The sequence below is a fragment of the Numenius arquata genome, chromosome 5, assembly GCF_964106895.1.
Source record: "Numenius arquata chromosome 5, bNumArq3.hap1.1, whole genome shotgun sequence".
Classification (NCBI taxonomy): domain Eukaryota; kingdom Metazoa; phylum Chordata; class Aves; order Charadriiformes; family Scolopacidae; genus Numenius; species Numenius arquata.
Window position 1 is genome coordinate 65,277,835 of NC_133580.1, and position 14,517 is coordinate 65,292,351.

Genomic DNA, 14,517 nt, shown 5'->3' on the forward strand with positions numbered 1-14,517 from the left:
ATGGCCTTTAAGATCCCTTCCAACCCGAACCGTTCTATGAAATCCTGAAGATCTCAGGTGCTGGAAGGTCCATAGCAGCTTTGTGAGGGTCAATGGAGCTTTCCCAGCTGACTGGCCAGCTCTCTCTCGGGGACTGTCATCTGTTTATTGCAGTCGCCCCTGTGGTTTCACCTCTGGGTGTCATTCTTCGCTTGGTCATGAATGAGGCCTCTTACCAGTGGCTAAATATTCTCAGAGCGAGGCCCTGACCCACTGTCTGTTTAAATAAAAAAATAAAAATTGGGTCTAACAGCGACCCAAGAGCACGAGCTGCCCTTCCTCTTCCCTATGGACTTAGGTTCTGTGTGTGTGACTGTTCCTCGTGCTTGTTTTGTGACGCTGGTGTTTGTACGATGCTCAGAGGAGCTAAGCAGGGATTCGTACGCTGCTGTAAATCAAACTCAGTACATAAGTTGCATTTCTTCATTCCATCAGGAGATATTTTAAAAAAAAACGTTAATAACTGCCAAAGTAGCAGGAAATAAATTAAATGGTGTTTACTCCATAGGGGATGATTCCTACTTGATGTTTGCTACCTGCTGGTGCTAATGAAGGTGTTTCCTTCTCATCTCACCATACCGTGGACACCTGACATCTCACCAGCTCAAAATTAGTGCTTTTTTGGACACGACTGGGAGCGGAAGCCGAAGAAAACCTCTTCATGCCATGATTACCTGTAGAGATGCTGGCAAACAACTCCTGGCAGGGGCGATTGGCCATTAGGTGAGAAAAGCAGGAGCTTTGCAATTCACCACCATTTCCTTTGCATCTTTTTTTCCTTTGGTAGGCACCCAAGGCAGTCTAACAAACATTGCAGGAGGCAAAAATAAAAAGGTAAAGGTAGAAATGGGTCTTTTTATAAGACGGCCGGGAACAGAGGAGAGGTGGGGATGGAGGAGCAGGCAGGGAATAGAGAAGAGGTGGGGATGGAGAGGAACGAGGGGACGGAGGAGCAGGTGGGGATGGAGGAGCAGCAGGATCCCAGACAGTCTCACCACCTTGCCAAGAAGGGCTTGGCAGCATCAGAAAAGAGGCCACGTCTCATGTAAGGGGGGTGTGTAAACCTTTAGTGGCTGCAGTTCCCAATCCAGGTGCCACTTTTCATTCAGAGCACCTACATTTTGCCCTGGCAACAGTGAAATACATCCTTCATTGACCCCTCACCATCTGCAGTATAGCAGTAATTTAGGCACCTGCCTTAAAGTGCGTCCTAATGATAGAGGTTGCAAGTAGAATCATAAAATGGTTAGAGTTGGAAGGGACCTTAAAGATCATGGAGTTCCAACCCCCCTGCCATGGGCAGGGACACCTCCCACCAGACCAGGTTGCTCAAAGCCCCATCCAGCCTGGCCTTGAACACCTCCAGGGATGGGGCAGCCACAGCTTCTCTGGGCAACCTATTCCAGTGTCTCACCACCCTCACAGGAAAGAATTTCTTCCTACTATCTCATCTAAATCTCCCCTCTTCCAGTTTAAAACCATTACCCCTCGTCCTATGGCTCCACTCCCTGATCAAGAGTCCTTCCCCATCTCTCCTGTGGTCTCCTTTAGGGACTGGAAGGGTCTCTAAGGTCTCCCTGGAGCCTTCTCTTCTCCAGGCTGAACAAGCCCAACTCTCTCAACCTGTCCTCACCTCAGAGGTAATATCAGCAGAAGTATCAAGGAAAGACCTGAACGTTACTTAGTGCTATGGTTTTGTTTTATGGACCGGTACACGCTGATCGTTGAGGGTTCCAGGAGCTGGTGTCCAAGAGAGACGACGTGTGAACTCAGAGGTACGGTTGTAGGAGGCGGCTGCAGAACTGTGGCGTTGTGGGCAGGATACATGGCTCGGAGTAACGTGTTTCAGGTGTCTGTCAGGCTGAGGTGACGGGGGAAATGAAGGTGACAGTGCTGTCTGGGAGAGTAAATCGGAGAAGAAATCTGTCAAAGAGGGGAAAAAAAAAAAAGTAGATTTTTAGTAGTAGGACAGGATTTCTTCCCCCAACCCCTACAAATTAATGATGGTCAAATAAGGAGACTTCATTGTTTATTTTATTTTTATATCAGTTTATTCCACTCATATTTATCGTTGAGGGTACATCTGCGTTAATGGCAGTCTGTGAATTAAAGGAGGATTCCTCAACTCTTTAGCAAAGAAAGGGCAACATTCAGAGCCAGGAATGATTTCTGCAACGCACAGATCAGGGAAAAAGGGCGTTAAAATGCGTGCAGGTTGCAGAAAGGCTGAAATTTCCTCTGCGAGGAGATCAGGGCAGAAGACGACAAAATTGACTGGATTGAATATTACATTTTTAAAGCCTAATTCCTACTTGTTGCTGGAATCTGGCTTAAGGCTTGTGAGTTCAGGAGCTTGGTCAAAGTGTTAAGAATTGGGTTGTTTTTTTTTTTTAAAAAAAAAAAAAAAAAAAAGGTGTGTAGAGGGCAAGGGAGGGGAAGAATGACACGTGCATTGAACGAGCCCTGGACAAATGGCAAGGTGTCCTTTCTGGCCCATTTCTAACCCTTCCCTGATTGTCGCCCAACCACGGCTCCATCAAGACCTTCCTCTCCTTCATCACCATGCTCTCTTGCTTCATCACCTCCAAATTGTGCTCCCCGAGAGTTCCGAGCGTGGAATCAATCAGAGACTCCGCTCCTTTCAGCCGCAGGTCCCCGAGGCCACGGCGGGGGGCTGTGATCTGATTAAGGCATTGTTGAAAATAGCTTTTGCCTTTCATCTGAATCCACTATTCCCGGACTAAATCACTGGGAGCGGGTGAACGGTGCATGTGCCGCTACGTGGGCTCTAAAGCTACCGGAGAATCTACACCTCCAGAAAGGAATTTGCTTTTTAAAGTGCGCACAGGGCTGTGAAACGGGCTGTCTCGCTGCACAGAGCAGCCGCCAATATTCACATCCGCTATACTATTAAAATGTGATTATTTTTTTTACTTTTTTTTTTTACTTAATCCAAAATTTTTAAAGCACATCCTATGATAAAGCCAGACTTTCAAATGCTATGAAATAATTCACAAATAATTTTTTTCTGCTCTCGCTGTTCCACGTAAACCCAAAAGCAGCTGGGTTTGTTCCTTCGGATTCAACACGCGCGACAGGTCTGTAAAGGGCCTCATCCTGCACCCTTAAGTGAAGTAAAAACGTCATTTCATTGTTATGAATTAAATCCCCTATTTTAATTCGGTGGGTATTTGCAAAAGGTCAGACCGATGTCAGGAGTCTCAGCACCGTTCCAGGGAGAGTGCTACTTTATTAACGTGGCAAGCAAAACATGCTTCCTATGGATTGTGCATAAATAGTGTTTAGATATATATTTTTATTTTTTTTTAATTTCCTGCCTGTGGACAAGCTGGATGCAAAAAAAAAAAAAAAACCAAAGAAAATCACCAAAGTTGTGTGCTAAGTTGTACGGTTAAACCCTTTCAGGCAATAACAGCGTAGGACATGAATCCGGCCGCCTGGAACTCAAACTCTATTTCCAATTTAAAACCATTCTGTAAAGAGATCAGATTTTCCTGATGAAAAGCCTTAAGAGTGGTTATATTTAATATCCACATCTACATTCCACGCTGTGCTCAAATTTAATATCATCTAATAAGAAGCTTTTTAAATGACATTGACTCAGCTAGACGATAGAAGCGTCTCCAACAGGATATTTTCCCAAAACAAAATAAATGAATAACTTCTGCCAAGCTCCGCAGAGCAAAGGGCACGACCTGAACACCCTCCCTCACCCCTGCGCTGCGCAGCAAAGAGACGGAGTTCCTTTCCTGAAGAAGCACAGAATGCTATGGCATTGGAAGGGACCTCTGGAGATCATCTAGTCCAACCCCCTGCCAGAGGAGGTCCACCCAGAGCAGGTCCCACAGGAACGTGTCCAGGTGGGTTTGGAATGTCTCCAGAGATGGAGACTCCACCACCTCTCTGGGCAGCCTGTTCCAGGGCTCTGCCACCCTCCAAGGAAAGAAGTTCCTCCTCATGTTGAGATGGAGCTCCTTATGTTCAAGTTTGTGCCCGTTCCCTCTTGTCCTGTCACTGGGCACCACTGAAAAAAGACTGGCCCCATCCTCCTGACACCCTCCCTTTAAGTATTTATAGGTGTTGATCAGATCCCCAACCCTCAGTCTTCTCTGGACTAAACAGACCCAAGTCCTTCATCCTCTCCTCATAAGAGAGATGCTCCAGGTCCCTCATCATCTTTGTAGCCCTCTGCTGTACCCTCTCCAGCAGTTCCCTGTCCTTGAACTGGGGAGCCCAGAACTGGACACAGGACTCCAGATGGGGCCTCACCAGGGCAGAGTAGAGGTGGAGGATGACCTCCCTCCACCTGCTGGTCACACTCTTCTTGATGCACCCCAGGATGCCATTGGCCTTCTTGGCCACAAGGGCACATTGCTGGCTCATGGTCATCCTGTTGTCCATCAGGACTCCACATCTTTTTCCTCAGAGGTGCTCTCCGGTAGGTCAGCCCCCAGCTACTAATATTTACAGTATTTACAGATATTTTTTTCTATGTTGAGTCTGTTAACAAATACATGGAGTTGGAGAAAAGAGTTGCTCCAAAGTTTAGAAAAACTATGTTTCCTGACAGTCTTTCAGCCTCTTCTCGTTGTTTGTGCTGTTTCTACCTTTCTACATCCAATGGCTTCTATTTCCACGTAGGTGTTACCACGACGGGAGTGACTGTGAATATATTTGTGGAGTGTATTAACGCTGTGGCCATTGTCCTTTGTCTTCAGTCCTGTGTCTTTTGTAAAATCATCTCTCTGCCTGTATCCCAAGCGATTATCCCTGTTTTTCCCAGTGTGATAATTTCCACATGAGCCTTTGGGGCTCACCTAAACCCTGATGCTTCTTTGTGCTTGTCCTATGGGTTTTATTCCAAAAATACATGAAATTATGTTAATTTAGGTTACTGCCTAAGTGAAGAACACATTCCATCCACAAAGTCACCAATCTTTATTTTTATTTTATTAAAAAAAAAAAAAAATTTTACTTAAAAGCATTATTTTCACATGGACAAGCCCGTTCTCCCCACCCCAAAATTCTTCTTTTAATTGACCGTGACACCAAAATGATCTCAGCATGTATCAGCTCAGCAAAAATAATGTGAAAAACTACTACGAATGTAACAGAAAGATTTTGATTATGAGGCACAGATATCGAAGTGAAGACTGCAATAGATGTATTCGTGTTTGAGGAGGATCTATTGGTGTCCTGGGAATTTTAAGAGATACTCAGAACTGCGGCTGAAAACTGAGGGAAACTGTTGATGTAAAGGACGCCAATTTTTACAGGAGAATTTATGACAAATAGAGCACCTTCTAAGGCTTTTTATAAAGTCCCTTATCTTCAAAGAGCCCTCTTCCTCCTTTGTACTTTGGAAGGGAAAGTGATATAAAGCTCAGACAGTGATAGCATCCATTTCCCATAAAATTCTCGCTGCGTTTACTGTCGGCTGAAGTGTTTCATCACCTCAGAACTAAATCATGCTCGGCTGATGCCACAGTCACTTTCCAAGACCAAGACGATAAATATTTGAATTTCTGTAGGCCTCAGAAGGGGCTTCTTCCGACGCAGCTCAGGGGGGAGCGGATGCATTCATGTGAGTGTAAGAACACTTGGAGAGTGAAGCCCGTGTTGTCTTCCCCTCCTCTTCATCACCACCCTCTCCCCGGATCACGGGGGGCTTTTGCTTCACGCAGCAGGTGAAAGTGGCGAGGAAACCCGCGCGGAAACGCTTGTTCATAAAGCAGTAGATGATGGGGTTGACGCAGGCCGAAGTGTAGGACAACAAGTGGATAAAGGAGATGGGGGCCCCCGAGAGACGCTGGTCGGCCGAAGCGGTGTCAAAGGCGCGCCAGGCGTTGACGCTGAAGATGGGAGTCCAGCAGAGGAAAAACAAAATCACTATCACCATCAGCATGCGGATGACAAGCTTCTTGGCCACCAAGTTGGCAGAGGAGCTGCTGCTTCTCACCCTCTCTATTTTGCTGTGGCTGGTGACAGAGAGCTGTTGCAACGGCATTTTCCTCCTTCTTTTGGTTTTGTTGAGGTAGCATCCATCTCCATCCTCGTATTTGGCGCTGCAGGTATTTATTTTTCTTTCTGTACATACAAATTAGTACTTAAATAGTTGGCAAAATATCTCTGAAGAGTGATTCAAAATACAAAACAAAGTAGGGAGTTAAAATCTAAATAAAGAACATAATTGGGGCGGGATTCTTTATGAGTGAGTAGAGTGGTAGGACCGAGTGGTAATGGTTTTAAACTGAAAGAGGGGAGATTTAGATTAGATACTAGAACAAAACTCTTTCCTGTGAGGGTGGTGAGACCCTGGAACAGGTTGCCCAGAGAAGCTGTGGCTGCCCCATCCCTGGAGGTGTTCAAGGCCAGGCTGGATGGGGCTTTGAGCAACCTGGTCTAGTGGAGGTGTCCCTGCCCATGGCAGGGGGCCTGGAACTCAATGATCCCTTCCAACTCTAATCATTCTATGATTCTAATTCGTGGCTGAACAACTGCTGCAAAGAAAGCACTGTCCTAATTCTGAGTCAGTTGTGTACCAGCTGCTCTGCACCTGCCATCTCCCAATATACATCTTGACTCTATACAAACTGAAGCAAAAGATGTAAGAACAATGTTTGCTTAAGTATTTATTGAAGATTTTTTTTCAAAATTATATCTATCTGAATGTGACATTTTTTATTGTTGCGGTTTTTTACAGAAATGGTCCTCACCCATGGCCAGAAAAAAAACCCTTGCTATTTCTATAATAAGCAAATTAGAAATTTAATGTATCCTGCCTTTGCAAACAAGCCATAGGTGAGGAATTAATTGCTAGTGAATAATGGAATGAGTTCAATCAACAAGTGCATCTGGTAGGTTCATGACCGTAACTGACCATAAAGATTATTTTTGCCAAGAGAAAATTTTGCTTTTAGTAGCCTCAAGATGACTGCTCCTATCTTCAACACCAGCTTTGAAAACTCCAACTCAAACAATTAAATGTATTGTTACCTCGTGAAGATTTTCTCTGGCTGGCATCAAATTTTATTCCTCTGTAGAGTTCCAAAGAAATTAGGCCATAAGCAACCATCATTATAATCCCAGGTATAAGAAAGAGTATGAGCAGCAGGAAAGTGTACCTAAAGAATCAAAAGACAAACTGAGACCAGGGAACAGCACAAAACCAGAAAAATTCCTTCTTCTTCAGGTGAGAATTGGTGGGGGCCATGCTGTTTCTCAGCACAGGAAGGACATGGAACTGTTAGAATGGGTCCAGCAGAGGCCACGAAGATGCTCAGAGGGCTGGAGCACCCCTCCTGTGAGGACAGGCTGAGAGAGTTGGGGTTGTTCAGCCTGGAGAAGAGAAGGCTCCGGGAAGACCTTAGAGCCCCTTCCAGTCCCTAAAGGGGCTACAGGAGAGATGGGGAGGGACTCTTGATCAGGGAGTGGAGCCATAGGATGAGGGGTAACGGTTTTAAACTGAAAGAGGGGAGATTTAGATGAGATAGTAGGAAGAAATTCTTTCCTGTGAGGGTGGTGAGGCACTGGAAGAGGTTGCCCAGAGAAGCTGTGGCTGCCCCATCCCTGGAGGTGTTCAAGGCCAGGCTGGATGGGGCTTTGAGCAACCTGGTCTGGTGGGAGGTGTCCCTGCCCATGGCAGGGGGGTTGGAACTCGATGATCTTTAAGGTCCCTTCCAACCCAAACCATTCTGTGATTCTATGATTCTATAGCTCAATAACATTGCTGCTTGATAGCCCTACTATTTACTCACTCTGCCTGGACACACAGGACCTGGAGCACTCTCTCCCCCCTCACCCCTCTGCCCCTGTGCTCTCTAAATGACCACCAAAAGGGTTGGGTTCTCAGGAGGGGCATTTGCGATCCCTGCAGGTTTTCATATTCTGCACACGGATGGACCGTGTCCAGGTTTTTCAAAGATTTGTTGAGGATTTCTCCCAAAATATTTAAATTTACATATGACTGAGTGAAAGCATCGTTGAAGAGTGACAGATGCTTTCTTAGCAGTGACAGCAGGGGCTTAGCAGACCACAGAGTGAGAGTCGTTGCCATGTTGGGTATCATTCGTATGACAAGGGAAAAGTCACACAAGTGTCAAAATGTAAGCAGCTTTAAAATATTACTTTTTTTTCTTTTTTTTCCCCCCACTTCTCAAATAAGCACGATAGCAGTGTAAATGTTTGCTGAAGGTTAACACTTGATTTTCAATAGGCTTAATGCTACCATGAAATCCTGTTTTCCACCAGATAATTACGCGTTCGCTAACGGCCGGTTATATCTTACCAGGACTGCTGAATGACATCGCTTGGCCACAGGAGCCGGCACATGTTTGCCGTGGTGTTGTTGTACTTGGTAAAAGGTACCAGCTTGCTGTAGATGGGGTAGGGTGACATGATGGTGAAGGAGACGCACCAGGTTGCAGCAATCACTTTCAAGGCGTGAGATTTTGTCTGCCAGACCCGGGACTGCAGCGGTTTGCAAATGGCACTGTATCTCTCCAGAGATATGGCCACCAGGTTGAACGTAGACACGCTTACAGAGACACCTGTACGTATATAAAATAAAGGAAAAGGTTATTCCCTTGCTTTAAATGTTCATGCTCTTTTCAAATATTCCTGCTAACTTTTTGTATACATATATAAAATTAAAAATATAGCAGCCTATTTATATTGTAAAATATACATAAATATCATACTGATTAAGTCAACAAAGAGTGTGTGGGCAATAGGGCTGAGTCTCCAGACTGACATTCCTGCTCTGTGCTTTTCCAACTCCAGAAGTCCAAGAGAAAAGATTCATTCTGTCAAACCGTCAAATTCTGACAAGAGGGAAAGAAGACACTTTTCCTCCTAATTCTTCTCTCTGCTGCTGTGGTTTATACACTTGAGTAATTGCACCAAAATTCAAACAAGCGTTTGAAATCAGTGTGATTATTACGCTGTTAATGACACTTTAAACACAGACGTTCACAGTCCCTCTTCTATTGTTTTAATTTTTATGTGTCTTGCTTGACTGGTGATCTGATTTTCTCCTTCAAGACAATTAAAGGTGTTACCACTTTTTTCATTAGGTGCTAATGGAGTTGCAAAGCAGGAGAAATGAAGTCAGGAAGCAGAATCTTTGTCCTTCAAGTGCCCTGAATTTCTCATGCTGGTATATTATAAAATATAACCGAGTGGGCTGTATTTCTGTCACTGAGGTGCTCCAGTTTATCACTGCAAGATTACAGGTATTTCTTCATCACTTTTTCACAAATTTTTCTATCAGTGAATGAGCTTTTACTTAATCTCTGTAAATCTTCTAATGCGGGTCAAAATATAAAATGCCAAACAGCTTGTTTTGCATAAATTATCTGTAATTTAAACTAAGTCTTAAAGTGAGAGAGTAAGAGCACAGGTGATACAATGGATGCCAGTGTCTGGCTGTCAACAGAAGCCCCTGTGAACCTGAATTGCTAATGGGAGATATCCGCATTCTGAGTCTTAAAATAAAACACCTTCGTAATGAAAAACTTCATGTTTGAAAATATTTGACAGGTTCACTCTTATGAAGTAATTTACACAGCGTGAAATAAGAGAAAGATGACGATGCTGCGGTAATTTTTTATGGCATTTATACAGCAATTCATTATAATTGTTTAAACATGGCCTTTAGTTTTATTGGTTTTATCTACAAAAAGATGTTGATTTCCCATTCGCACGCTTTCGGCGTGTACTTTCACATTACATCAAAGCGCCCAAGGGCACTTTGGGGTTGAAAGGGCACCTGAGGTTTCTCCCAGTAACTGAGGGTCTCCCAAGGCAGCAAAAACTTTACATAACGTTCTTCGGGTTGTTGTTTTTTTGTTGTGGTTTTTTTTTTTCCCTTTTCAGAAACAAGCAAACGCACAGGATGTATTGGAAGCGAGACAAAATCGCTTACACAGACACACATAATCCAGGCGTTTTGAAACTCCTGGCTCCGCAACAAAAAGGGGCTACGGGAAGGCGTATAAAAGTGGGGGCTTCTTAAAGCCAGCCTCTGAAACCTGTGTCTGCATTTTGTGGTCTCCTGGTGAGCTCTGGTCACACCAGGCTCTAATTTCCGATTCCACAAACGACACCTGCTTTGGCCAATTCATTTTTTTTTTTTCTCATGTATCACCTCTACCAAAAAAACCTGTGGGCGAATTGTGTCGTATCTGAGGGCTGATCTGAACAGCTCTGAGAGCCCTCCCGGCGATGGGGAAGGAAGCGCCTGTGTTGGGTTCCTCCTTAAAGCTTGCTCAGGCAACGAACTCCTCACTTAACCTGATCCAGCCCAATGCTCGTTAACATTAAGAGGTGCCTCTGAGTTTTGCGGACCAGGCTGAGGAAACCAGAGCCATGGAGATTTGCACCCCAAAGTTGTTTCTTCGTGATTCTGGCAACCGTTCAATTGCCGATGGAAACAACCAGCTCTTCAGTCAACTTCTCCCAAATTCTCATTAGCCAGTCTTGAAAATGAGTATAAGCTTCCGAGACTTACCCATGAAATACGTGGCGGTTTTGCAGACAGCGCTGCCGAAAATGAAATCTTTCAGCAGGTTGGGGATGAGGGTGAAGGGCATGCAGAAAATGCAGAGCATCAGGTCGCTGACCGCCAACGACAGCAGGAAGGTGTTGGTGACTGTCCTCATCCGCTTGTTCCTTATCAGCACCGTAATTACCAGGATGTTCCCCAAAACGCTGAGCAGAAATATCAAACAATACAGCAGAATCCGAACTATCTGATGCATATCTGGAAATTGTAACCAGAGAAAAATCAAGTTATACGGCCCATAGATTAGTATTAGATGTTCCATCCTTTAATCAAAAGGTAAAAGCCTTCCTGTATTCAGTTTTACTGAGGTTTATGTCTTTACACCAGTGTGAAAATCAGAGGAAGTTCTGAAATTCTGAAACTTATTCTGCTCTACCTGACTTGCACAACGTTACAGTACAATCCCTGCCATACAAGGAACATTTGGAGAGCAAAATACAACTTCTCACAAGCGGGTCCTGCAGACACCACTCGGTGTGCACCCGGGGAGTTCCTCCTTCAGGCAGAAGTAAGAAACACCACACAGCAATCAAAAATATTTTAATACCTGGATTTTTATATTTTTTTTTTTCAGCCTCAGAGGGCTATAATTTCATATTTAATACATGGTATCAGATCAGGTAACTCCATTGTTACCGAATTGCCCAAAGAGCAAAAAAACCATGTTTCTCCAAGTCCTTAGCAGAGCTTTTTGCATTTTGTGTCCGACAGTGCTACTGTTCTAGTTTTCCATTATATCCAAATTTTGCTCTACTTGCATTTTTAACATGGAAAAACCAGCACATACTACATTCTTTCCTGCTCGTTTCTCACCCTAACTTATCAGCAAGCAGCTGATTTTGCACTCCCTCACAGAAAGAAAAAAAAAAAAAAAAAGAAAAAAAAAGCCTTGTGTAGCTGTTTCTTTCCATAGCACCTCTGCTTCCAGCTAGAACTAAATCTGCCTCCAAAAAAATAATCTATTTTTCGATACATACCTTTAGAAGGGTAAGGTGGGTCATCCACACAGAAGAAAGTGTCATTTTCCAAGATGATATCGCAGAGGAAAGCAGTGATATTGGTACCGTTCCCGAGGAAGCTGGCATCAACTATTTCCATTCTTCGGGATCCACAGGTTGGCTTTGAGAAGGAAGAGGGTGGGTTTGGAACTATCTGCCCATTCTTTCCGTAAACAAATACATTCCTGGATGAAATCTTCGGGAGAAAGAGGGGAGAGGCAGTTGTGCAAGGAAGCTCTTGGAACTCTCCGTCAGGAGCAGCCGGCACACAGAGCCCTGTTGAGATTTATTCCGGGGGGCGCAGGAGGCGGTTGGGGAAAAGCGAAGCACGCGTGGACATACACACTCACACGTGTGCACCCACATCCACACACACACACACACAGCCCCTCCGGTACTTTTTTAGATCCACCCTCTGCCGTTACTGGCCTACTGTTGGGATTATAAACAGGCTAGAAAAAAAGATTACAGCATTAACCCCTTGCAAGGTTGCTTCTGCTCACATCTCTGCTGCGTTTCTCAGAGGGAGTCTGCGTTGCCACGGCCAGTAAATCACAGCCAGCGAGTGATGAGAGTGATAAATCCCTCTCTCGACCAACAACATTTGACATGGTACGAGCAGCTGAATAAAAGGGCAGAGAAGAGAAAAACATAGTGAGGATTTTGCCTGCCTGACATGAAAATGATTCTTTTACCTTCACATTTTTCAGAGCGTGCTCAGAAAAAGAGGAGCTGTTACATTTATCTCCTTTGGTGAAGGGCTAACTTCATACGAAAGCGCTGTAGCTGCGTGACCCAAACCCCAGTAAGTCAACGGAAAGGCTCACTAATTTCAATGCTCTTGGATCAAACCTTATGAGAGTGTGATATGAGAATTGTTGGTTCATAGTCTGTGGGTTTCTGCTTATACAGGTTCATAGAATTCTATGGTTTTCACAGATTTCCTCAGTGCAAGGACTTGGACACGACTTGAATGCAAAATTGATGAGCTGATAAACTGCAGCCCATTAGTTACCTACTAGTGTAAAACACAACCATCGAAATTGTTTGAAATAAACTCTTTCCTCCAAGCTCTGCTTTTTGAATACATAAACATCTTCCTCTCTGGTGTTCCCGCGAAGCCGTGGGTTTTTAACTTCCAGAATACAGCTTGTTTATGGCAAAAAATGTAAATTAATATTATAAATGAATCCCTGCTATAACTCAATTTAAAACGATTTTCACATTTAAAATCTCTCCTAGTTAAAGAGGCAGAGCAATAACAGGTTCCTAACAACAGGTTCGGACCCCTTGAAGTTGATATACAAAGACTGGAAGGCCTGGATTTCTTTCCCAGTCTCTCCAGCCTTGCTCTATAGTGCTATTAACAGGAATGGGTACCTAGGTTTGCTGACTGAACATCTAAAGTTCTAATTTCTAAATTACCTTTTCTTTAGGAGATTAATGATATCTTTTCCATTTCTTTTACAGATTCTTGCAGTTTTTGAAAATCTGAGATAAAATGGCTCAAGCTGGGCAATGAGCGAAAACGATGTGTAACTTGTCCCAGCTGGGAGAACCATTCAGTCCAGCAGGAGGCAATTCCATCTTCAAAGGTGAAACGTGCCGGTAGGAAATTAATCCAGAACGATACGTTCTGATTTATTTTTCCAGTCGTGAATCTCAAAATGGGAGAAAATCATATTGGAGAAATAAAAGTTAAAATATGTTTCCATTTTTGCATTGACTGAGCATCAATGATGCTCAGTCAATGCAAAAATGGAAACATATTTTAACATATCAATGATGCTCAGTTCATCAGAACTCGATGATCTTTAAGGTCCCTTCCAACTCTCACCATTCCGTGATTCTATGATGAAGCTTGAACAGTAGGTACCAATTTCTCTGAAATTAGCTGCCTAATTCACCTTTATTTTTTTAATATGCTTTCTGTGATTAACTTGATGTGTGTTACTAGTCAACCCCTCTATTAAATGACAAACAGTACCCATTTAATTAAACGTAGATTTTTCTTTGTTGGTTTAGTTTTGAATTTGTTTGTAATTATTCCAGTATTGCCTGAACATTTTCCCTGACAATTTCAAGCTCCTATAATACCCCAAACAGCTGAAATGGCACCAAGGCAGGTGCTGATTTAGCAGTGGATATGCATGGGAAAAGCAATGGATGCTTTTTGGAAAGGACGGCTGAATTTAGGTTGATTTTTTGCTCTTCTTTGTAGACAACTGCAAGATGTAGACTCGTCTAAGCTGCTCAGACTTGTGGTTAACAGCATCTCTTTCCTTTGAAAATGACTTTCTATAGAAGAAAACCAACAACAAACCAACTCAGAACAACTTTTGTAGATGATGTCTTTCTGTCTATGGTGTCCTTTATGCTTAAGATTTGGACTCTGCTTTCCCTACTTATATGAGTCACCTCAATGAAGTCTTCAAATCTTGAGTTTTCCTCTGTTATAAAGTAGCATTCGATCTGAACAATTTTGAGCTTTAAGAGACCTTTCTGTATCAAAAGAAGCTAGTATAATTATTTATAATTATTATAATGGTCTGATCTGCTGCAAAACACGGGCTGGGTAATTGTGTTTAGCAATTCCGTCACTGAATTAAATAGCCTTTAATGGAGTTCGAGTCTTACTGTAAGCAAGATGTCAAGTTGTTGTTCTGGGCTGATTCTTAACGTGGAAGAGAAGAGATCTTTCTGGACTCCTGGCACCTTCTATTAGATCTGCAACAGAGAATTCCATTCCAGTCATTTCCAGTGGCTGATATTAGCAGTGTTTCCTCTATTACTTTTTACTATAGATGTGTTGCTATTTGGGGTTGGATTCTCTCTCAATCCACTTCTAATCTACAGTTTTTATACTGGTTATAACGCTGTGTTTTGGGGGTGGGA

The 14,517-nt window shown here is 43.5% G+C and overlaps 1 protein-coding gene across 1 annotated transcript; it reads right to left on the reverse strand.

Moving 5' to 3' along the window:
• Positions 1-5,620: 5,620 nt before the first annotated feature.
• CCKAR (cholecystokinin A receptor) lies at positions 5,621-11,722 on the reverse strand. Its single transcript, XM_074148020.1, has 5 exons — positions 11,602-11,722; positions 10,571-10,822; positions 8,348-8,609; positions 7,057-7,184; positions 5,621-6,147 (listed from the first exon to the last, which is right to left on the reverse strand). Exons 1-5 carry the CDS (start codon positions 11,720-11,722, stop codon positions 5,621-5,623), a joined length of 1,290 nt encoding a protein of 429 aa, XP_074004121.1.
• Positions 11,723-14,517: the final 2,795 nt, after the last annotated feature.